We start from the raw sequence: 26,044 nt of genomic DNA on the forward strand, positions 1-26,044 counted from the left end.
TACAGTACATTCCATCCAAAAACTGCAGAATACACATTCTGTTAGAACGCACATGGAACATTCTTCAGGATAGACGACATATTAGGCCACAAAACAAGCCTCAATAAATTCAAGAAGACTGAAATACTACCAAGCATCTTTTCTGACCACAATGGTATGAAACTAGAAATCAACTACAGGAAGAAAATAGGAAAAGCTGCAAATATGTGGAGATTAAACAAAATGCTACTGAATAATGATTAGGCCAACAAAGAAATCGAAGGAGAAATCAAAAAATACTTGGAGAAAAACAAAAATAAAAACACAACATGCCAAAATTTATGGGATACAGCAATAAAGGCCTACCTTAACAAACAAGAGAAATCTCAAATAAACAATCTAACAGTGTACCTAAAGTAACTGGAAAAAGAAGAACAAACAAAGCCCAAAATCAGTAGGAGGAAGGAAATAATAAAAATCAGAGCAGAAATAAATGAAACAGAGACTAAAAAAAAACAATAGAGAAAAATCAATGGTAAGAGCTGGTTCTTTGAAAAGATAAACAAAACTGACAAACCTTTAGCTAGACTCAGCAAGAAAACAAGAAGGCTCAAACAAATAAAATAAGAAATGAAAGAGGAGAAATTATAATGGACACCTCAGAAATACAAAGATTACAGAGTGCTGGAAGTCCTAGCCAGAGCAATCAGGCAAGAAAAAGTAATAAAAGGGATCCAAATTGAGAAGGAAGAAGTGAAACTGTCACTATTTGCAGACGACATCATTTTATATATAGAAAACCCTAAAGAGTTCACCAAAAAACTTTTAGAAATAATAAATGAATATGGCAAAGTTGCAGGACACAAAATCAACATACAAAAATCAGTTGTGTTTCTATACTCTAACAATGAAGTAGAAGAAAGAGAAATTAAGAATACAATCCCATTTACAATTGCAACAAAAGAATAAAATACCTAGGAATAAACTTGACCAAAGAGGTGAAAGATGTACACTGAAAACTATAAAACATGGTTGAAAGAAATAGAAGACACAAAAAAATGGAAAGATAGTCTATGCTCTCGAATTGAAAGAATTAACATAGTTAAAATTTCCACACCTCCTAAAACAATCTAAAGATTCAGTACAATCCCTATCAAAGTTCTAATGACATTTTTCACAGAAATAGAACAAAGAATCCTAAAATTTATATGGAACAAGGAAAGACCCCGAATAGCCAAAGCAATCCTGGGAAAAAATAACAAAGCTGAAGGCATCACACTCCCTAATTTCAAAACACACTACAAAGTCATAGTAATCAAATAGTGTGGTACTGGCACAAAAACAGACACACAGATCAGTGGAACAGAATTGAGAGCCCAGAAATAAACCCACATATCTATGGACAGCTAATTTTCAACAAAGGAGCCAAGAACATACAATGGAAGAAGCAAAGTCTCTTCAATAAATGGTGCTGGGAAAACTGGACAGCCACAAGCAAAAAAAAATTCTGACTAAGCAAGGGAAACAAAAGAAAAAAATAGACAAATGGGACTACATCAAACTAAAAAGCTTCTACACAACAAAAGAAATCATCAACAAAATGAAAAGACAACCTAAAAATTAGGAGAAGATATTTGGAAACCATGTATCTGATAAGGGGTTAGTATCAAAATATACAAAGAACTCATACATCTCAACAACGAAAAAACTAACCCAAATAAAAAATGGGCAAAAAATGTGAACGGAGATTTTTCCAAAGAAGATATACAGATGGTCACAGGCACATGAAAACATGTTCAACATCCTAATTATCAGGGAAATGCAAATCGAAACTACAATGAGATAGCACCTCACATCTGTCAGAATTGCTATATTAACAAGATAGGAAATAACAAGTGTTGGAGAGGATGTGGAGAAAAGAGAACTCTGATTCACTGCTGGTGGGAGTGCAAACTGGTGCAATCACTATGGAAAACAGTATGGAGAGTCCTCAAAAAATTAAGAATAGAACTACCATATGATCCAGCTGTTCCACTGCTGGGTATTTATCCAAAGAACATGAAAACACAAATGCATAAAGATATACGCACCCCTATGTTCACTGCAGCATTATTCACAATAGCCAAGACTTGGAAGCAACCTAGATGCCCATCAAGGGATGAATGGATAAAGAAGATGTGGTATATTTAGACAATAGAATACTTCTCAGCCATAAAAAATGATGAAATCTTGCCATTTGTGACAACATGGATGGACCTCAAGGGTATTATGCTAAGTGAAATAAGTTAGAGGGAGAAAGTCAAATACCATATGATCTTACTCATACACAGAAGATAAAAACAACAACAAACAAACATGTAGTGTCAGAGATTGGACTGGTGGTTGCCAGTGGGGACGGGGGGAGGGAGGAGGGCGAAAGGGGTGAATAGGCACATGTGTGTGGCGGTGGACTGTAATTAGTGTTTGGGTGGTGAACATGACGTAATATACACAGGAATCGAAATATAATGACATACAACTGAAATTTATATGTTATAAACCAAGGTGACCGCAATTAAAAAATACATATAAAATTTTTTTAAAAAGAAAACAGAAAATCTCTCAATGCACAGCACAAAGAGTTGCAGAGAGAGAACAAATGAAAGAAAAATGAGGAGATATGGAAGATATCTGCCTGCAAAGGGAAGAATAGTTAGAAATGGAGACAAATAGTAGGAAAAAAGCTAAAATTTTTCCAGAACTTAATAGAGGCCCTCAGATTAAGAAAGTTTACCAAATGCCTACAAGATAATTTTTTTTAAATCCTCAAGTGACCATGCTGTAGTATAAAAAGGAGAAAGAGAAAATCTTTAAAACTATGAGAGAAAATACTTCATTGTCTACAAAGCAAAGACAATCAGGTTTATGGTGGACTTATCACCACGAACAAGAAGGAAAAAGTGTAATACCAGCAATGCAAAATTACTATCAACTTAGATTTTTATACCCAGCAATATTTAAGCAAGAGAATAAGATGAAGACTTTCTTTTAAACATTTAAAGACTAAGAATTTACTCTTTACTGAAAGAATTTGCCGAAAGAACTACTGAAAGACGTATTTCAGAAAGAATAAAAATAAATCCAGGAGGAAGGAATGAGATTCAAGAAGCAACAGTGAAGAAATTAACTTATAAAACATGTTGATAAATCTAAATATAACAAAATAATATTTTAGTAGAACTTTTAAAAATCTGGAACTAAACTTCTAATTGACAATAATATGGAAGACAGGACTAGGAGAGAGGAAATTAACATGTGCTGTCCTATTTGGGAAGAGGACAGAGATAAGAAAAATCATGTATTTCAAAATATTACAATGAGCGTTACAGTTGCCTGTCCAACCACCACCCCTCCTTCTCTTGGAAATTCCTCACTCTCATCCAGGTACCCACAGTTCCCTTGCACACCATACTGAAATACCTACCCTTGGACTTCCAGTTACATGAGCCAGTTTAACCTTTTAACCTTTAATGTTTAAGCTAGGTTGAACTGGTTGTTTTACTTTTAGCTTACAGCTGAATGCATCCTGATACAAGGATGCATATTAAAAATTTAAGAATATTTGAAACCCCCAATGTAATAGTTGATTCGATTGAGAATCATCAGTGGAAGCTAAAACCATTGGATAAAAGGTTACTGGAGAACCAGAGAGTCAAATGATCTCTGTCACTCTATAGAGACTTTCTAACTGCAAAGGAGAAAATGCATATTCCCAAAGGAGAAATCTAGCAGTCACTCCCTCAACCAAACAACCAAACCCAGCGTCACCTGAGATCATCTGCCCCCAGAGGTAGCGCAGTGGGCACACACCGTTCCCTCTGTGCTTTTCTTGCCCAAATGCTGTAACTTGAATCTACTCCTGAGAAAACAAACGTGAAGAGACAAATCCAGAGTGTGGGACATTCTACAAGACAACTGGCTCTTTGAAAAGTCAGTGTCTTAAAAACAAAAAAGATAAGGGGATTGGTTTAGATGAAAAGAAGACAAGGAAACAACTACCTTGCAAGGCATGAACCTTGACTGCAGCCTGGACCTCCAAAGCACCTTTAAGTATATGGTCGTCTGGGGACAACTATGGAAATTTGAGTATAGAATGTATATCATATGACATTATTGAATATCATATTCAATAATGTTTTTCTTTTTATTTTCTTCAAAATAGCAATATTGTGGTTATTTAGAAGAATGTTATTTAGGAGAGATGCATGCTGAAATAACTCATGGGGAGGTGTCATGATATCTGCAATTTGTTGGACCCAAAAAACATGGATACATGGGGTGAAAGAGAAACAAATAGGGCAAAATGTTAACAGGCGGCAAATTTAGATAAAGCATAATTGAATGATCATTAAACCATTCCTTCTATTTATCAATGGGCTTGAACATTTCAAAAACAAAAAGTTGGAGGCAAAAATGAAAAAGTACTCGGGACTACAAAACAATTAAAAATATTTAAGGGTAGTAAAAAAATAGCAGCTAACATTTGTTGAATGCCCTTTATGTTATATTCTTTGTTCTAAACCCTTCATGTGGATGAACTCAGTTCATCTTCACAAAAATTAAATGATATAGGCCCTATTATTATTACTACTTTACAAATGAGGAAACTGAGGCACAGAAGTTAGGTACCTTTCCCTGCTAAGAAGTGGGACTGAGCCTAGGCAGTCTGGCTCCAGAGTCAACATCTTTAACGACTTTGCCCCACCACCTCCCAGATGAAGAGGAGTTATAGTAAGAGCAGAGAGCAGTAGAGAAAAGAAAGGATAGTATATAATCATTATACATTTGGTATATATTCTTAAAACTGTTTTTAAGGTAGTTTAAAGCATTTATGAGATTGATATATTAAACAAGATTTTAATGAAATGTTTAAAAGTGATAAGTTTGTAATCAATATTTAAATGTTTAGGAAACCTAAATTGTTAATTCTTAAATTTTTGGTTTTTAGTTGTGTAAGTGCTGGGTGAATATTTAGAGGAATGTTGATTATTTAAAGAAAGTTAAATCATTAACAAATTCATAACAAATACAGTCATGCATTGCTTAGCAATGGGGATACGTTCTGAGAAATACATCATTAGTGATTTCACAGTTGTGTGAACATCACAGAGTGCACTTACACAAACCTAGATGGTCTAGCCTACTGCACACCTGGGCTCCATGGTACTAACCGTACAGGACACCATCGTACACGCGGTCCATCATTGACCAAAATGTCATTATGTGGTGCTTGACTGCAAATAAATCCACGCCAAAAGCCCCAACCCCTAAACATTAAAGATCTATCAACCTGTGTAATAAATCAGACTTGCAGAAAGTCCAAAATATGCATTTGTGTTTATAAGAAACTATTTAGATATGGCTATTTTCCCCCATCACTAAAAGTAAGGTGCGGGGGGAGACAAAAACAAAGAGAAAAATTGAGCAAAGAGATGAAAATCACTTTACACAGTAGATTTAAGTGTTTCTTCCTTACCTTATTTATTAATCATTGGTAATGTCACCTTTGCAGAAGCCATTACTGTTTCTCTTGAGCAGATGGTTTACTTACAGCATGAAATATTTGCAATGGTCCAGAAAAGGCAAATTTATAGAGAATGAGTGTCTGCCTGGGGCTCAGGGTGGGAACAGGGGTTGACTGACTGCCATGAGTTATTAGGAATCTTTTTGGGTGATGGAAATCTTCTAAAACTGGATTTTATAGCATGTAAATTATACCTCAATAAAGTTGTTAAAAATAACTGAGATCGTTTTCCTTATTTTGACTTTGAAACATAAAGAATCTCAAATGATTAAGAATTGTGACGCGACAGGAGGAAACGATTGAACTTTGTTTATATTTACACAGGGAGACTGGGCAAAGCGAAGCTGAGAAATTCTCTACGCCTTCACTTACCTATTTCTGTTTTTAAAAGTGAAAAGAAAACAAATGAAAGAAGGCTGATTGTAAGAAAAAGTTAAGGTTTAACAGCCTAAGCTTATTCTTATTTTGTCACTTTTAATGGATTAACTTTGTTTTAAAATGTGTATATGAAATTTTTCTTGTTGCAGGCAAATTCTTATCTCGAGTCTACAGCATTTGTACAAATATACTGGGACTCACTTGGGTTAAAATTAGCAATCCATTATTTCAGAGTTTACTTAACTGAGAAGTATTTATTTCCACTAGTAAAATGATGAACAACTTTTTCTGGAAACTTCATCAAGCAGGAGCATGCATGCTATCTTGCAAGATAAATGACTATTCAGGGTGAATGTATGAGAACTCACAGAGTCACAGCCATTAACATCCCCTGAGTGCTTCACAGTTCTCAGTTGTGGCAGAGACCACAATTTGTCTACCAAAATTCATTTTCCTATGGTTCACAGAAATAAACTCATCAGAGTTTAGAGGCCACCTGTACATTTCTTGCAACTTAGTGTGACCACGTAGCTAAGTATTTGTCAATGGGATAAAATCAGAATCAATGTGGGCAACTTTCAGGAAATATTCTTAAAGTGAGTATGTAGGCATCCTGTTCTTCCCTCCCTCCTCCTTCCTACTAACTGGAATGTAGCAGCAATGCTGGAGAGCCAACTTGGCTATGAAGTGACCTTGGTAATGAAATCCATATATGGTGGAGAAACAAGATAAAATGAACCTGAAACCAGGGCCCCTATTAACCTATACGGTGCCCCTTGTATGTGGATACAACCCCATGGCATATAGCATGGCCAGCAGGTGCACCTTTGTACTAAGAAAAAGATGCTACAGTCCTGTACTAGGATGCAGGGCACACAAGTGAAGCACAGATTGGATTCAGTCTACACTCCAGCTGGGCAACTCTGTGAGCTTGACCAGTAGTGATGGCCTGTATAGGACCCTAACACTGTGTAGAGAGATATAGGAAAATGGAAAAGACAGTCTGTCCTTATCAGTAATTACTTTAAATGTAAATGGATTAAATTTTCCAATCAAAAGACTGATATTGACAGAATGGATTAAAAAACATGATCTAACTATATGCTGTCTATAGGAGACTCACTTTAGTGACAAAGTGACTCACAAAATGACAAATAGGCTGAAAGGGAGAGGATGGAAAAAGATATTTCATGCAAACAGTAACCAAAAGAGAGCTGGGTGGCCTTACTAATGTTAGACAAAATAGACTTTAAGTCAAAATCTGTTACAAGGGATAAAGAAAGACCATTATCCACTGATAAAAGGGTCAATTCATCAAGAAAATGTAACAATTATAAACATGTATGTACCAAACAAAGGAGCCCCAAAATATATGAAGCAAACATTTACAGAATTGGAGAATTAGACAGTTGTTCTACAAAAATAGTTGGGGACTTCAATACATTATTTTCAATAATAGACAGAACATCCAGACAGAAGATCAGTAAGGAAACAGAGGACTTGAACAGCACCATAAACCAACTAGACCTACCAGGCATATATAGAACACCCCCCCCGCCCCCAATAACAGCAGAATACATGTTCTTCTCTACTGCACATGAAAAATTCTCCAATAGACCATATGTTAGGCCACAACACAAGTTCCAATTCATTTTAAAAGACTGAATCATACAAAGTATCTTCCCCAACCACCATGGAATAAGGCTGGAAATCAATAACAGAAGGAAATCGGAAAAATTCACAAATACGTGGAAATTAAACAACACAATCTTAAACAAATCAGAAAGGAAATTAGAAAATACTCTGAAACAAAAGAAAACAAAAACACAACACACCACGTGAGATGCAGTGAAGGCAGTACTCAAAGGGAAATTTACAGCTGTAAATGCCTACATTAAAAAAGAAAAAAAATCTCAAATTGATAACCTAATTCTACACATTGAGGAAACAGAAAAAGACCAAACTAAACCTAAAGCTAGAACGATGGAAACAATAAAGATTAAAGCAGAAATAAATGAAAGAGAGAATAGAAAAATAAATGAGAGAATCAAGAAACCAAAAATTGGTTCTTAAAAGATCAGATCAACTAAATTGACAAAACTTTAGCTAGACTGACTAAGAAAAAAAGAGAGAAGACTCAAATAACTAAAATCAGAAATAACATGGGGACATTACTACCAATCTTACATTAATAAAAAGGACTATAAAAGAGTACTGTGAACAATTGTACACCAACAAATAAGATAGCTAGATGAAGTGGAAAAATTCCTAGAAACACATCAATCATCTAAACTGACTGAAAAGAAACAGAAAATCTCAACAAATCTTTTTTTTTTTAAAGATTGGCACCTGCACTAACATCTGTTGCCAATCTTTTTTTTTTTTTCCTTCTTCTCCCCAAAGGCCCCCAGCACATAGTTGTCTATTCTAGTTGTGAGTGCCTCTGGCTGTGCTATGTGGGACGCCGCCTCATCATGACCTGATGAGCGGTGCTATGTCCGCGCCCAGGGTCTGAACCAGCGAACCCTGGGCCACCGAAGCAGAGCACACGAACTTAACCACTCAGCCATGGGGCTGGCCCCTCAACAAACCTTTAACAAGAAACTGAATCAGCGATCAAAAACCTCCCAACAAAGAAAAGTCCAGGACCTGATGGCTTCACTGGTGAATTAAACCAATCATTTAAAGACGAAATGACACTAATCTTTCTCAAATTCTTCCAAAAAACAGAAGAGGAAGTAACACTACCAAAGTCATGGCCTCATTCTATGAGGCCAGCATTACTCTAATACCAAAGCCTGATAAAGCCATCACAAGAAAAGAAAATCACAGATCAATATCCTGTATGAATATATATGAAAAAATCCTCAACAAAACACTGGCAAACTACATCCAGCAGCAGTTAAAAGGTTATACACCATGACGAAGTGGGGTTTATCCCAGTAATGCAAGCGATGATCAACATCTATCAATGTAATATACCATATTAATAGAATGAAGGAAACAAACAATGATCATCTCAACTGATGCAAAAAAAAAAGGCATTTAACAAAATCCAACACCCTTTTATGAAAAAAAACACTCAACAAACTAGCAATAGAGCAAACTTCTTCAAGCTGATAAACGGCTTCTAAGAAAAACCCACAGGTAGCACCATACCCAATGATTAAAGACTGAAAGCTTTACCTCTAAAATCAGAAACAAGGCAAAGATGCTTACATTTGCTATTCTATTCAACATTGTACTGGAAGTTCCAGCTAGGGTGATTAAGAAAATGTCTACTCAGGCAAGGGAAACAAACGAAAAAAATAAACAAATGGGACTAAAAAGCTTCTGCATGGCAAAGGAGACCACGAACAAAACAAAACAACAACCCACCAACTGGGAGGAAATATTTGCAAATCATACATTCGACGAGAGGTTAATTTCTAAAATGTATAAAGAAGTCACAAAACTCAACAACGAAAAATTAACAACCTGACCAAAAAATGGGCAGAGGATATGGACAGACATTTTTCCAAAGAAGACATACAGACAGCCAACAGGCACATGAAAAGATGGTGAACATCAGTAATTATCAGGGAAACGCAAATCAAAACTACAATGAGCTATCACCTCACTCCCGTTAGAATGGCTGTAATTAACAAGACAAGAAATAACAAGTGTTGGAGAGGATGTGGAGAAAAGGGAACCCCCATACACTGCTAGTGGGAATGCAAACTGGTGCAGCCACTATGGAAAACAGTATGGAGACTCCTCAAAAAATTAAGAATAGAACTACCATACGATCCAGCTATCCCTGCGGGGTATTTATCCAAAGAACATGAAAAGACAAACACGTAAAGATATACGCCGCCGTACGTTCACTGCGGCGTTATTCACAACAGCCAAGACTCGGAAACAACCCAAGTGCCCATCAAGGGACGAATGGATAAAGAAGATGTGGTGTATACACAATGGAATACTACTCTGCCATAAAAAAGATGAAATCTTGCCATTTGCGACAACATGGACGGAACTTGAGGGTATTATGCTAAGCTAAATAAGTCAGAGGAGAAAGATCAACATCGAATGATTTCATTCATATGTGGAGATAAACAAATACATGGATAAGGAGAATAGATAAGTGGTTACCAGAGGGGAAGGAGGTGGGGGGAGGGCAAAAGGGTTAAAGGACACATGTGTACGGAGACAGATGAAAGCAGGCTATTGGTGATGAACACGATGCAGTCTATATAGAAACTGATACATAATAATGTATACCTGAAATTTACACAATGTTATAAGCCAACATGACCTCACTAAGATAATTAAAAATAAATAAATAAAAGGCATCAAAACCCCAAAGGAAGAAGTAAATTATCTCTATTTGCACATGGCATGATCCTATATATATAAACACCCAAAGAACCACAAGAAAGCTACTAGAGTTAATAAATGACGTCAGCAAAGTTCCAGGGTACAAGACCCACAGAAAGTAGATTTGAGGTTACTGGGGGTCTGGAGGGAAAGAAAATGGGGAGTTATTGCTTAATGGGTACAGAGTTTCTGTTCGGGGTGATAAAAATGTTTTAGAAACAGATGATGGTGATGGATGCACAACACTGTAAATGTACTTAAAGGCACTGAATTCTACACTTAAAAATAGTTAAAATGGCACATTTTACATTTTATATATATAGTTACCACGATTTTAAAAAGTAGAAAAAAGCAAATCTATTTTACTAAATTGACAAATGCATGTTAAAATATTTAGGGCACTTAGCTAAGCTGTAAGCGGTACTGATCGTTGAAGAGAGTTCGATCTGCTCACGTGTGTTGATAAGACGTTAAACAAGCTTCACTTTAACAGAGCACGATGATTCGTAAGCAACAACTAAGATTTTGTATTTGCAATTTTAATTCATTAAACACTAATTCTTACCCAGTAGCTACAGTTTTCTAGGAACAAAATCTGCCTTCATAGACATTTAAAAAATCTCATATTGACCTGCAACTTTTAGACTGTCGGTAATTTAAATATTTTTAAATTTTTTTTTAAATTTATATAATATATATAATTTTTAAATTTTCCAAACGATAAAAACAAAAAGACCCTCTGGAAAACAAAATCCAGAAATCAGAATAACATGTTCTGAATAACAAACAGCATAATGTAAGAAATCAACGTCCTCATACCTCCCCAAGTGTCGATGTGGATTTTTTTCCACCATATGTACAGGAAAAGAAGACCAGACAGGAAGAACTGGGACGTGGTGTTTGCCCAGGCAGATCCTCTGAAGGAGAAAAAGTAATCAGCACCTGTGAGTGTATCCCCCAAACACCAAGAAACAGACCACATGACAAGTTTTTGCTCCCTGTAAGAATCAGTCATTAGAGTAATCTAGAACTCCTGGACTGTCTCTTTTTAATATTTTAGACACCATATGCACTTATAATGGACTTCTTTTCTTTCCACCAACATTGAATATTGTGGAAGAATTAAATGTTACTATTCATTAACGGAAAAACAAAAAGACATAAAGATTTATCACCGTCCCTTGTCTTAACAGCCTTAAATGACCCATCAAATAAATTCTTACACATAATTAGTTAAAAGGAATATAACAAACAGCTACTGTGTTCAAAATACAGGTCCACGGTCACAGTGGCTTTATTTCCCAGGATTATAATAAATTTGTTTTCTATTAGGAAATGACCTTAGAGCATCTTCAATAGATGACACTTTTGCACCACAAATAAAATGGCGTCCCATCCCGGCAGAGAGCCAGGAACTCTGCTTTCCCTTCTATTTGTGTCATTTCACTCTCCTGACCAAGCCTCACATTTTATCACTTATTAATCCATTCCTATATGTTCTCTTACCGACCTATCCCCAAATTGTCCTTTGTACATCTGCTCAAGAAACTTTGAAGAGACAGTCTGAGGTCCATCTGCAGAGGACTTGGACACCCACCCAGGTGTTTACGTGGGTCACTGTCACCAGTTCTCAAACCTGGCTGCTGACCCCTACCTCCCCCATGGCCAAAGCCTCTTCCAGTTTTCTGGCAGAGGAAGATGTTATAACTGTTTTTTCATTGATTGCTCTTATGTTCCAACTCTCCGAAATCCTTTAATTAACAGCTTTTGTATATTTTTTTACTGCAACCAACAGGAAGAAAGAAATTTTCCATCACTATTCAGTACCCCCATTAATATGCACGTGCGCACACACACACACACACACCCTATAGAAATGTCCCCATACCACCTTATATTTTCTATTCTATTTCATTTTATTTTATTTCATTCATAATATATTTCATTTTTTAAAGTGCCAGTCATGACCCACTAAACCAGTTTTCATCTATAAAGAAACACAGTGGGGCCAGCCTGGTGGCATAGCAGTTAAGTTCATGTGCTCTGCTTCCATGGCCCAGGGTTCGCAGGTTCAGATCCTGGGTGCAGACCTTAGCACTGCTCGTCAAGCCATGCTGTGGCAGAGTCCCACATAAAATAGAAGAAATTGGCAACAGATGTTAGCTCCGAGCCAATCTTCCTCAGAAAAAGAAAGAAAGAAAGAAAAAAGAAACACACTGCCCTAAAGCACCTAAAAACTGCTGAGGCTCATGCAAAGGAGGCTGGCTCTGGACCAACACACCAGAGGGGTTAAGTGAGGGATGGACCAACAGCACAGTGCCTATCGAGGGAAGATTAAACTGACACTGCCTTCGATGTGTGACCCTCGTCTTCTTGAGCTTCATAAAGATGGAATTTGGCTCCATTTCTTACAAGGCAGAGATAACAGGAGAATCTCTACAGGCATCTGCCCCGCTCTTGCCTTTGCTGGGGTCACCCATCTCAGTCTTCACAGGCTGCAGCAGTGCCTTCCTGCAGGCTACCTCCACTTCCACATGCAGGAGTCGGCTCACATGCTGCTTCTTCCACAACACTTTCCCCTGTGTCCCCAGACGAAGCCCGGCCTCTCCTCCCTTCCAACAGCCTGGGCTGGCTGCCTCTCCTGGGTGTTCCTCGGCACCAGCTTGTACCCTGTCACATGCAGCATCTGAACACCTCTAGGTATTTCCCACAAGGCTGCTTCACTCCCCTATGTCCCAGCCCCTAGGACCAGAGCGAGCATCCAGCAGACACTCACTGTTTGATGAGTGAACAGGTCACTACTTACAGTACTCCAAGGTCCAGGGCATAGAGCAGGAGGGCATGCATGCCCACGTTGATGATATTTGCTGCAATCCCAGTAATAACTTGAGGCATGATGATGCCCTAAAATCCCCCCAAAACAGGAAAACGTTAGCATTTTCAAAAGCTAATCAGTTAAGTGGTATGAAATAACAGAACACATGTATACTGATCTCTGCCCCACCCCCGTTCCCAACACAGAGCTCCTAAAACCCTTGCAATTTCCTGAGTGATAAGAGCACTAAGTGCATCTTTTGTCTAACAGTTGGTCTTTGACCCTGGTTCTTGACACAGAGCTCCTAAATCCCTTGGGACTTCCTGGATGACAGCTGTGTCCTTGGTTCTAATGAGGCGACTCTGGGGGGACTCCTGGATGGCTCCTGGATGTGGGCTGGTCTTCAGAAAAACCAAGCCATGACTGGAAGGTTGAGATTTTCAGCTCCACCCCCTATTCTCCAGAGAAGGGGGAGGGGCTGGAAATGGAGTTAATGATTCATCCCGCCCAAGTGAGCAAGCCTCCATAAAAATCCCAAAAGTACAGGGTTTGGAGATCTTCCACATCGGGGAACACACGGACAGAATGGGAAAATGGCGTGCCCCGAGAGGGCATGGAAGCTCTGTGCCCCTTCCCACACGCCTTGCCCTATGCATCTCTTCCATGTGGATGTTCATCTGTATTTTTTGTCATATCCTTTTATAATAAACTGGTAAACAGTAACTGATTTCCTGAAATAAGTAAACTGTTCTCCTGAGTTCTGTGAGTCGCTCAAGCAAATTAACTGAACGCCAGGTGTGGGTACTGGTAACCTCTGATTTACAGCTGATCAGTCAGAAGCACAGGTGACAGACTAGACTCGTCACTGGCATCTGAAGTGGGGGAAATCTTGCGGGACTGAGCCCTTAACCTGTGGGATCTGACACTATCTCCAGGTAGGCAGTGTCAGAATTGAGTTGAATTGTAGGACACTCAGCTGGATGGCTGAATTGCTTGGTGTGGGGGAAAAACCCACACATCTGATGCCAGAAGTGTTGTGAGCGCAATAGCAGCATGAGAGGAAAGGAGAAACACAGAAGGAAGATTGAGCTTTTCCTAAACAGCTGGTGAAATGAACATTCAGAGTTAAACGGGCAGCCACGTTAAATGACAGCGAAGTTACACAAGACTGCAAGAGCCGGGAGTCGAGACCACTGCACGTGTCTCCTCCGTCGGTGCAGCTTCCAGCCTAACCACCAGAAGTTTGTGACTGCTTCTGAAGGACCTGGGAGGGCACGGTTTCCACCACAGTAACAAAGACAGAAGAGAGGAAATAACCACACGAAGGGCAAAGTGGGTGCTCGCACGAGGTGTAAAGGAAAGACGGTCGGGGAGACACCTGGCCAAGCTGCCCCCCTCCTGCGCAGGGCTGCCGAACGGAGGCGGACACCCAGCGACGCCGCTCCGATGCAGGCGTGCAGTGGGCCTTCACCCCTCTGTTCGACAGTGCCACAGTACTCGCTTCTTTTTATCCGTTGCCCACTCTGCACTAGCACTGGGATGAACATTTTCTTTAAGTAAGACTTCCACATTTTTTCCCCGCATTTACGCAGAGTTGCTGTCAGAGAGGAACGGACCACGGACGAAGGCAGTTAGAGGGACTGGGGAGGGGACCCCGGGAGGCAGAGCTCGCCTCTCACCTCCGCCCACACCTCTGGCCCTCAGCCTTCCCTCTGTCCCATTCTCCCTCTGGCGTGCTGCGGGCACGGTGATCCCCGTGCGCTTCTGGGAACGTGGCTGCAGGAACTCTGGGTCCTCCTCTAAAACAGAGGCACCAGAGCCGGGCCTGAGGCCAGATGCAAAGCAGGCAGCCAGCCCACAGAAGAAGCAAGCGGTGGGGTGTGGGGGCTGCAGGAATCTGACAGCTCCATAGGGCGCCTCTCCCAGGCTGGACAAAATGCCCCCACAAGACCCCACGTTTCCCAAACAAAGAGCTCTGGGTAGAATTTCAGGAAAAAAATTGTATGGAAAACTTCCTAAGAAGATTTACCATACATTTCCAGTGTTATGGAGTAAAAATACAAAAAGAATCTGTACCTGACTTTGTAAATATCGTGTCTGCAGCTGGAACAGGAATACCGCCTATAAGATAGAAAAACAAACACCTCTCATTAATATAAAAGTATAATTCAACAGTTTATGTCAGTTCCGCTTTTTAATAAGATATTTCCTCTTGATATGTGACCTTAAATTCAGAAAACCAGACTTGTACTAATCAAATGCTAGGATGCAAACTATTTGGGATTTTCCAGAGTGGACTCTCTGAAGACCCAACAAGGGCAGACCCTTACGGGCTGAAGCAGGAGCCACTCATTGCCCTGAGTCTGAAGGGTGCCAGCAGGTGATTCTTCCCACAATCCCAGAGGAGCCCAGGAAATATTCTGATTGATTTGCAATCAAAAGTAACCACAGACTAAGGTGAGAAGTTTGATCCCCTCATCAGTGTTTGTGTTTAATTTAAGCTGTGGGACCTGAAATCAGCACAAGCACTGAGAATCAGTCAGGGAGAGGTGACAGGTCCAAGAAACACATGCGGAAGTTGTGCATGAACAGGACTATGATAAAATGAACGAACCAAAAAACAGCAGGGAGGCACACTCCTGACAACATTCACGAGCTGCTTCACGTAGCAAAACACAAGAATATCCTGACACTTACAGGAAGGGCAGGAATAAAAGCCATCACATACATCTGGGCTATCCTGAAATAAACGACAGAATAGCCTTCAGTTAATATTAAAACAATTGCTGGTCATACTGTCTTAAAACTGAATCCATAGACTATTTTCTGAAAATTAAAACTAAAAATAATTTATATGGGAAACATTTAATAACAGTTTTAAGTGACTGTCCTTCTACAACCTGAATCAGCATTACGTTAGGCCTGCTAAATGTCTGCTTCCTAAGGGGAAGTCTGACTTCACGTTTTTTAGCTCATTCTTAGCATAAAAGGTGGAATGGACACAGCAAAATGAACTAAAAGTCAGGGAAAATTCAGAAAATGTTTTGATAGAGTCAGGCCTGCAGCTGTGCCCCACAGTGAAGCAAGGCCAGCAGTCTTCTAGAAAGGAGAGACGCCTCCTTGTATCTCACGTGCCCCAGCGACAGTGTCAGAGAACAAACAACTGTAGGTTAAAAAACCCAGCTCTAAAGACAAAAGTGAAGGCAACTGTGTTGCTATTCTACTTTTGTCAGGGGAAAAATATTCTGTGTGTTTGCAAAACACCAAAATGGAGGAAAGCTGTGAAAGGTCGATTGGTGCCCAGGGTATTACATTCTCGTCCTGCGTCTTTCCACCCTGGGCAGGGCGTCAGGTGACAGCGTCACTCTGCATCAGGGGGGTCCCTGCCAGCCCAGGGCTTCTGTGATCCACAGTCATAGCTTCCATTTTTCCATAGGGTTCAAGTCCAGGTAACTGGCCAAAAATGTCAACACAGGTAAGATGACCAGACAGTCACTTACTCTGAACCTGGGATTCTGACATTAGAGACGCTGCTGACCTGGAGACTTCGGGGTCCTGTTTTAAGAGCAGGAGGATATGCTCGGTATTGATGAAGATGGCCCAGCAGGGAAAGCAACACAGCATCAAGATGAGGATTCCTCTTTGAAGTATGATCCCCACGCGTTTTTGGTTCTTGCCTCCAAAGGACTTGAGAAAACAAATACAATGATAAAGAATGCCACCACGTACCAGGCATGCCAAGGCCTGGACCACCTGCACTACAAACAGCCCCTCCATGGAAGTGCCCTGCCCGCCACCCCTGCGGCCGGGCAGCCATGCTTCCTTGCCATCAGCTCCCCACTCCAGCATCCAAGCCAAGAGTGGCCAGTGAGCTACTTGGCACCAGTGGCATTTTAAACATGTCCTGGGATGATGAGTCCCCTGCTCCTGGGAACAGGGACAGTTAGACATGGAGGGCACTGGCAGCAGAGACCAGAGCTTGAAAAGTATGGGAAGAACTGGGCCCATGTTAGAGCCTTCCAGATTCCTTCAGCAAATATTCCTTCAACTCCTACCATGTGCCAGACATATCTGAGGCACTGGGAATGAACTCAGCAGCGAACACAGTGGGCAGAAGACCCTGCTTTCATGGAGCTGAGTTTCTAAGGGGAACGGGAGACAAACAGTAAACAAGAGAAATAACCAAGACCTAGAGTGCATTGTCTAGGATATGGCAGTAAGTGCTGTGGAGAAAAATAAATCGGAGAAGAGGGATGGAGTGTTAGAAGGGGAGCCTAGTTTTTAAACTGGGGCTGGGGAGGCCTCACTGAGAAGGTGATACAGGACAAAGCCCTCCTGGGGCTGAGCGAGTGAGCCGGGTGGACATCTGGGAGAGGCACGGGAGGGCGGCCAGCGTGGCTGGAACTAGAGTGGGGGAGGGCAGCAGGCCCAGCAGCCTCCACAGTGGAAAGAGGGTCACTAGAGATTTCTAAGCAGAGGGATGACATGATCCGCCTGAAGTTTAAGCGTGATGAGGGGAGAGAAGCCACAAGTGAGCAGCAGCTAGGAGACCAAAACACAGATCAGAGAGTGGGCGATGGAAGGCCAGGGCTGCGCCAGAGAGAAGCCGACCCCGACGGAGGTGAAGGAGCTGGTCCCCACAAGGGTCTTGGCCGAGTCTAGGCCTCATGCATCCTTTTCCAGGCACCTTTTCCTTCAAGCAACATGAATGATTATCTTTTTTTTTTTTAATTAAGATTTTATTTTTTTTTTCCTTTTTCTCCCCAAAGCCCCCCGGTACATAGTTGCATATTCTTAGTTGTGGGTCCCTCTAGTTGTGGTATGTGGGACGCCGCCTCAGCATGGCCCGACAAGCAGTGCCATGTCCGCGCCCAGGATTCGAACCGACGAAACACTGGATCGCTTGCAGCGGAGTGCAAGAACTTAACCACTCGGCCACGGGGCCGACCCCTGATTATCTCTTTTTGACAATCAAAAAAGAGTCTAACTTAAAGCACATTAAAAGAGACAATGGAGGGGCCGCCCGGTGGCACAGTGGTTAAGTGTGCATGTTCTGCTTTGGCAGCCCGGGGTATGCTGGTCCGGATCCCGGGTGCGGACATGGCACCGCTTGGCAAGCCATGCTGTGGCAGGCGTCCCACATATAAAGTAGAGGAAGATGGGCACGGATGTTAGCTCAGGGCCAGTCTTCCTCAGCAAAAAGAGGAGGATAGGCAGCAGTTAGCTCAGGGCTAATCTTCCTCAAAAAAAACCCAAACAAACAAACAAAAAGAGACAATGGAAACAAATTAAATAATAATAAAACAATGGAAATATAAATGACATGTTATAGAATATTATGCAAATATCAAAAGGGAACCTGTATGACTACTTCATGCAATGTTTCTCCAAAACGCACTGTTTAATTGGTGGAAAAAGTATTAAAACCATGAGTAGATTTTAGAATTATGTGAGTGTGTAAATACACACAGATTGAAATATTTGGAGGATAGTCACCAAAAACAGAGGTAACTTTAGAGGGAGCAACTAAATTTTAGTAATTTGTTTTTCACTTTTTAAAAAAACTTTTCTAGGTAACCTAATGTTTCTATATGTGTTTGACCTTTATAAATCTTTTCTAAAAACTTTAAAATTTGGGAAACAATGTGACATTACAGAAATATATTTAATAATACAGAAAGATGTCCATTATATATTGATAGGTGGGGAACTAAATTAAAGACATAGCCTTTTTTGTTGAAAAAAAAGTATGAATAAAAATGACTGAAATGGTGCAAAAAAGGGACCAAAAAATCATTTTAAATTAAAATTTCATATCCCATGCCATGCCAATCCAGAGGTAACTTTGGCCTAAATTACATTAAGTCCTTTAAAGCCATGTTCAGCTTAGCCTGTAAAAACTATCTTAGGATAACTCAGGATGTTGTTCTTCCCATGCACATAAAGCTGTCCTCACTCTTCCAGGCTTTGGGTTTGAAGGTAGGAGTCATCCATCATCCACCCACCCACCCATCCATCTATCTACCATCCACCCACCCATCCATCCATCCATCCACCCACCCATCCATCTATCTACCATCCACCCACCCATCCATTCATCCATCCATCCATCCATCCATCATCCATCCATCCACCCACCCACCCACCTATCTATCCATCCATCATCCATCTATCCAACCATTCATCCACCCATCCCTGCTTTGTTCTTTCCCTCCCTCTCACTCATTCAACAAATTTCAGGGTACTCACTAAACAGCAAGCATGATTCTGAACTACAGGGATTAAAAGACTGAAAGGGATATAGTCTTTCTCCCTAAGGAGCTCAGAGTCTAGCAGGGAAACCACTATGGTTGTAAACTGGGTGGGTGAGATGGGAAGACACAGCGACGTAAAAGACCTGGACCAGAATCTGCCTCTCCTCTGATAATGCTAGCACTCCAACCCACAACTCCCAATCCCGTGACAGGCAACAAGGATGAAGAGAAATGAGCAGCTTCAAGAAACATGTAGGAGTCAAAGTCAATAGCAGTCAATAGTTCTGCTAACATACGGACACGGGAAACGAAGAAGGATTCTGGGTTGAGCAGAGGGTGGTATATTCCTGCGAGAGGAAATCCTAGAGGAGAGACAGTTCAGAGTGGGAAAGACTGACGAGCTTAGTTCTGGGTGAGCTGAGCCTGAGATGTCTGGTACATAATCAACATTCGGGTCTGGCCCTCAGGAGAGGTGTGGGCAGGAGATGGAGATATGCGTTTTCAACACCAGGGTGGAGACAGAAGCCGGGGAGAGAGTGTACGGTGGTGGAAGGTGAGGGCATGGGGTCTCTAAGGGGCAGGGCTATCTCAGGGGCACAGACTGAGAAGGAGTAGCCAGAGAGGCAGCAAGAATGTCGGGAAGGCCCGCAATGGTGGCAGCTGAGGGAGTGTTGTGGAGAACAGAGAATGGCCCAGTGGGTTACGGACGGCCAAGTGTTCACCTGATGATTCAGTCACAACAGGCTCGCAGGAGACCAGGCTCAGTGGGATGCACAGGGACAGAAAGGCGTCAATGGGTGCTGAGTCAAGAGCTGGGGTCAGGACAGGGAGCACAAAGAACACTTTCAAGAAGCTTGACTTAAAGGAGAGGAGAAAGGGAGAGATACGGAGGTGGAGTGGTGGGTGACGGAGGGCACTTTTAGGGTGGGAGAGATCAGACAGGAAAGAAAAGGGAAAACACAGCCCCTGAGCAGACAGGCCCAGAGGACAGAATTAGTAAAGCCAGCTCTATCTGCATTACAGCCATCAGCAGCATGGTATTCGAGAAATAAGAGGCAACAAAAACTAGAGTGTGCAGTCCCCTGGATCATCTCTAATATGAGAGGTAATCGACAGAAATGGTATGTGGGGGAGGGTGGCCCTCACCTGAGACATCAGCGTGTCACAAGCAGAGGCCAAGCCAGTTCCAACCGAAATCCCAGTAACATTCACGACCTGCAAGGAACAAGAGACCGGGTGCGGCAAGCAGCCAGGGGACTAAGCGAGAGCAGAGTCTCTGTCAAACAGCTCCCTTTAAACCAAGGAACCGTGACAGCCTATCTCCAAGGGGCAACTTGTAGCTATACACGTAAGGCTCTATATTTCAGATCAAAGGGGTGTCTACATCTGTCGTTCTCGATTATCAAACAAAAATGTACCCTCTGCCTAAAGGATCACAATCAGATTGTGTCAACAGGGGAGCTTACAACACAGCGTGTTACAATCTCTGTATTTAAAGGTTATGCTGTGGGTAACATCTGACAGCGACGCCCCTGATCTGCGATGTGCATTTAATAATAATAACAGCAAACATGTATTGAGCACGTGCGACGTGCAGGCGCTCTTCCAAACCCTGCACGTACATGGTGTTACCATCACTGCTCTCACCTTATAGGTCACCTGAGCGAGTCACAGCAAGTTTTGGTCATTCAGATAGTGACCTCAAGCTGGGGATCTGGTCCCAGGCTTTAGTCCCCTAGTGAGGAATGGGACTAGCTTTGTGTCACTCTCTCGGTCAGACCTCACCCCAGTGCCCCTGACAACCAAGGGCACCTGTAGGTGAGGGTCTTCGTTTTCATCCTAGGTTTCAGTGAGCAGGGATGGCAACTCCAGGTGAGCAGGTGAGTTAACCTCTTGGCTGACCAAGAGCACAAACTCTGGCCACCAGGAGCCAGTGACAGGCCACACAGAGAGTGAGTGAGCCCCAGGGCCCCGGCACCCACACCAAGACGCCTTCTGCTCCGAATTCCACCCAGGGCAGTGTCAGGGCTCAAGCTCCAAAAATTCCTCAGCCTTCCAGGGAAAGAAAAAGATGAAGCGCGTCAATTTCTGAAAAGTTTGTATTTTAAAAGGAGTCACACATGAGCCTTTTTCTGGTAAACTGACTGAGTCTGGTTGGCTCAGCATGTTAATCTTCCTCAGTTTAAAGTCTCCCCCAGGTCAGGTCTCTTAGTCAGAGACTGATTTGGTTTAAGTCAACCAGCTTTGACCAACCTGAGCTCTGACGCCACGATTTCCCCTTACAATGGCTGACTGTGTAATACAAGACGGTACAAAATTGCTTCTGTATCTCTATGGCAAGTTGCCAGGACAGAATCTTCCTCCTCAGAGTGTCCCCTTTATGAAACTCTACAAGAGAAATTCCCCTAGGACTCCGTATGAAGAAAGGCTGCCCTTCGCCTCAAGCGGTGGCTTGAAATCAGCTTTGGAATCACAGGCAGGGCGTTTGGGGGGGGGGGTCTGCAGCCCCCCGCCCACCACCCCTGGCTTGGGTCTGTTTCCATCTACGTTTCTTCGACCCCATTCTACTGGCTGGTTATTTATCCTTCTGTACTGAAAGTAGTTTTATAAACCAATTCAAATTCTTTGTGGAACAAGGTTGGGTATAAAGAAATGTTCTTTTATTTAAAAAACAAACACTTTTGTAAATCTTCTCACACTATATACAGAAATTTTCATAAGGTAAACATTTTTGGCTTTCATAAACAGTTTTCTTGAAACTGAGCCTATTATCTTCCTCACTATTAGTTGCAGTTTAACAGTTGATTAAAAGCAAAGTATCACCACCCACTGCCCGAGGGAGGGCAGGCACAGACTGCCTTATCTGACGCCTTCTCTACAGAAATCCTTGTCTCTGGAACATCCCAACCTTCCCACATACCCTTTTCAGGCCGATCTATATAATCTTAGATTTGTATTTACTCTATTCCTATTATTTTTACTTTGAAAACTAAGAACTCTTTTTTTACCCTCTTATCATTGGGTGATTTGGGAGAAAAACAGAGAGAAAGAGGGAAAGAAACCACCACAAACCACCTATAAAATCTTAATTTAGGGCCGACCCCGTGGCTGAGTGGTTGTTCTCCTGCTCAGCTTCAGCGGCCCAGGGTTTCACCAGCTCAGATCCTGGGCACAGACATGGCACCACTCATCAGGCCATGCTGAGGCATCATCCCACATGCCACAACTAGAAGAACCCATAAGTAGAATATACAACTACGTACTGGGGGGCTTTGGGGAGAAGAAGAAGAAAAATAAATAAATAAAAATCTTAATTTAGCTTCCCCCCCTCCAAGATAGGTTTTAAAATAGTTTGATGAAATAACTGAAAGAATAGGAGTCATGGGACTCTACACACGTACACAAATGTAACATTTCAAACCCTCCCCATATTAGAGGATGGAAAAGCATAAGGGAGTGGGGTTGAGAAGAAAAGGAAAAGTTCAGGTGATGCCTGGGTGAGAGGTGGCTCACAGATGGTTCTCCTGAGCTATGTATTTCTCTGAAACATCTACTTGGGCCAGATCCGTGCCAGGTACCAGGTTCGGCAAAAATTAACATGAGCTGGCAGATCAGCAAGAGAGCATGCAGAGAAAGAGAATGTGGGCCCAGCACGGGAGGCACCAAGACAGAGGCTGGCACGGGACACTGAGGGCACAGAGGAGGGGCTCTGGGTGGGGTCCTGCTGGGGTCTTCAGGGAAAGCTTTCTGCAGATGCCCCCAGGCTGTGTCTAAGATATGTCGGCACCCCACATGCAAGTAACAGAATGCAGTGAGTGGACACCCACAGCAGGAGGCCAAGAGGTCTAGATTTCATCATCAGGGGACCGCTGAAGGATGTTAAGCCAGGAGGACTGGATTAGTGGTTCTAGACTCTGGCTCCAGAATGGAGGAGAGGAGGATGGATCCAGGGCTGGAGGAGGGGAGGCCAGTTCAGCACAGAGGCTGCAGGGCAGGCAGGAAGGATGAAGTCTGGATGGAGAGAGCGAAAGCAGGAAACAGAAGAAAAGGAGTGATTTTAAGAAATGGGGGAAATAAAGTTAGCAGGGCTTGCTGACTGACCAAGACGTGGGGTGTAGAAATAGAGGGGAGTGTCTAGGGCTCCCAAGTGGGGACGGTCACTATAGCTTCAGATATTCGGAGTGTGAGGAGTCCCTGGCATATTCAGCCAATAGACCCAGTTATAGACATGAGCAGTTAGACACATGAAGGCAGTCCAGGTCAAGGACGGAGACACAAATTTGGGAGGCACTAACAAACAGAAGGGAGGGGGAGAGGGGAGAGAAAGACAAGTCTAACTCTCAGAAGAGTGGAAGGAGAACCAAAGAGGACTAGCGATGGAAGCACCGAAGGCAGAGTTTCCAGGAGTGAGGGAGTGACAAGGGGCCAGGCATGGGTGAGTCCTCCGGACATGGCTGGGGGGAGGTACTGACAGCTTTCGTCAAGAGTAGGTTAAATGGAGTGGTGGGGAAATAGTGGCCAGCTTGCAATGGGAAGAAAAGAAAAATGAAGATGTAATGGAGACTTTCGAGCAAAGAGCATAAGTGGATAGAGGCCAGAGAGGGGACTGGGCAAGGAGGAGACAGGTGATGGAGGTGTTTTTACAACTGAATATATTTATCAGAATGCAATGGGACCAGTTAAAGAGAAGGGGCTGGAGGAGAAAGAAGCCTCCAGAGCACAGCAGGAGGCTGGTCCTGAAGAGGGGAGTGATGGAGATCTGGGTGGCCGTACTGAAGGGGAGGTGAGGGGTCGTCAGGCATGGACTCTTCGGATCATAGCATAGTCGTCATGACCCCATGAGGTCAAAGGGCAGGTAGGATGGGGTGGAGACTTGACAGAGCTCCAGGGATAAAAGGTACCAAGCAGGAAAGCAAAGTTTAAAACTTCTACTATGGGTCCATGATGAGGGATGAAAATGTGCAAGGTGTGGGGCCTGAAGTGCATTTGGGGGGTCCTGGAAGCCAGTGAGATGCAAGGAGGTGGAGCCCCCACACCCAAGAAGATGAGCACTCAGGCGCTGAGGTCTTCAATGAACAAGGAAGAGGCCATGTACCGGCCACTCGATATCATCAACAGGGAGAAGTACAGGATGGTATACCTGGATGGACTGTCCAAAAACGGGCACTGCAAAAGGACAGTCTACTCAATAAATGGTGCTAGGAAAACTGGACAGCCACATGCAAAAGAATTCAATGGACCCCTATCTTACACCACACGCAATAATCAACTCAAAATGGACTAAAGACGTGAATGTAAGACCTGGAATGGAATTTATTCCACACAATGGAATTTATTCAGCCATAAAAAAGAAGGAAATCTTGCCATTTGAGACGTGGATGGACCTTGAGGGCTATATGCTTAGTGAAATAAGTCAGACAGAGAAAGACAAATACCATATGATCTCACTTAAATGTGGAATCTAAAAACAAAAACAAAAAACGAATGCATAGATACAGAGAGGAGATTGGAGGTTGCAGGGGGGGATGGGCAAGATGAGTGAAGGGGGTAAAAGGTACAAATTCAAGTTATAAAATACATAAAGTGTGGGGATGTAAGGTACAGCATGGTGCCTATAGTTAATAATACTGCATTGCATAGTATTTGAAAGTTGCTAAGAGAGTAAATCTAAAAATTCTCATTACAAGAAAATTTTCTAACTATGTATGGTGAAAGATGTTAACTAGACTTATTGTAGTGATCATTTCACAACATACGCAAATATTGAATCGGTATGTTGTACACCTGAAACTAATATAATGCTATATATCAATTATATCTCAACAAAAAATTAATTTTTAAAATTTTTTTGTAAATGGCCACCGTAGGGTAACTGTTTGGAAGAAGTGATAGGAAAAAGTGGACCCCAATCTTGGGCTCTGTGGAGAAACTGGAGAAAGTGTCCCTCAAATTTCAGAGAATCACCCACTGTTAATGTTTGTTCACACCCAGAAGGGTGACCAGGAGTACAACGTGTGCCAGGGCCACGTAGCCCTATGTGGTGGAGGGGTTAAGCTCATCCTTCTTGGAGGGGACACTGTTAACAGCCAGTATATAAAGCTTCTCTTCTTTCTTGAGTCTTTCTAGAGACCCAATGAAACTCTCGAAGGAAGTAGAAATATCCCTTAGCTCAAATTACTTCACCCAATAACAGACCTGTAAATGAAATGTCTGATTCTACATACCAAGGTCATCTCAACCATAAAGCCGACAGAGTAACTTCTGTGGCCCCGCCATGATCTTAGAGCGTATACCCACCTCCTGTGGGGACAGAAGGCACATTTTCTGAGCCTGGAAAAAACCACCTGCCTTCAGCAGCAGAAGTATTTTTCACCTTCTTTGAAAACCTGGATAAAATGCAAGAGAAAGGCAACTTTCTACTGCATCACTAACAAAAATGCAGGGACAAAAGACTTGAAAGGAGGTGTAATTTCAATCCATGGCCTAAGGAAGACACTTTATTACCAGGGTTAGTGTGACTTTAATGAACTGTGTAATTCAAACCAATGGCAGACAACCTAAATTACTAAAAGTTCTTTGGTTTAATTTTATAATACGAAAAAGCGCAGTTCTTTTAGTTTTACCAGCACAATTTATCTAATTGCTACAAATTCCTTGCAATACCTGGTCCCTTTGTAATTGGAGGCTGGCCACACC

At 42.1% G+C, this 26,044-nt stretch overlaps 1 protein-coding gene across 4 annotated transcripts in view; it reads right to left on the reverse strand.

Moving 5' to 3' along the window:
- Positions 1-26,044, reverse strand: part of LOC100073168 (multidrug and toxin extrusion protein 2) — an 89,674-nt gene that overhangs the window by 62,983 nt on the left and 647 nt on the right. For 2 of the 4 annotated variants that reach the window (XM_023653613.2, XM_023653614.2), the window contains exons 3-8: positions 20,495-20,563; positions 16,633-16,781; positions 15,792-15,834; positions 15,171-15,215; positions 13,086-13,183; positions 11,099-11,196 (exon numbers count right to left, since the gene is read on the reverse strand). In XM_023653613.2, coding sequence (XP_023509381.2) covers positions 11,099-11,196; positions 13,086-13,183; positions 15,171-15,215; positions 15,792-15,834; positions 16,633-16,781; positions 20,495-20,563 — 502 coding nt within the window. The remainder of the gene's footprint in view (positions 1-11,098; positions 11,197-13,085; positions 13,184-15,170; positions 15,216-15,791; positions 15,835-16,632; positions 16,782-20,494; positions 20,564-26,044) is intronic. The other 2 variants (XM_070228293.1, XM_070228294.1) reach the window with 1 other exon arrangement.

Source organism: Equus caballus, chromosome 11, assembly GCF_041296265.1.
Source record: "Equus caballus isolate H_3958 breed thoroughbred chromosome 11, TB-T2T, whole genome shotgun sequence".
In the NCBI taxonomy this organism is placed as follows: Eukaryota; Metazoa; Chordata; class Mammalia; order Perissodactyla; family Equidae; genus Equus; species Equus caballus.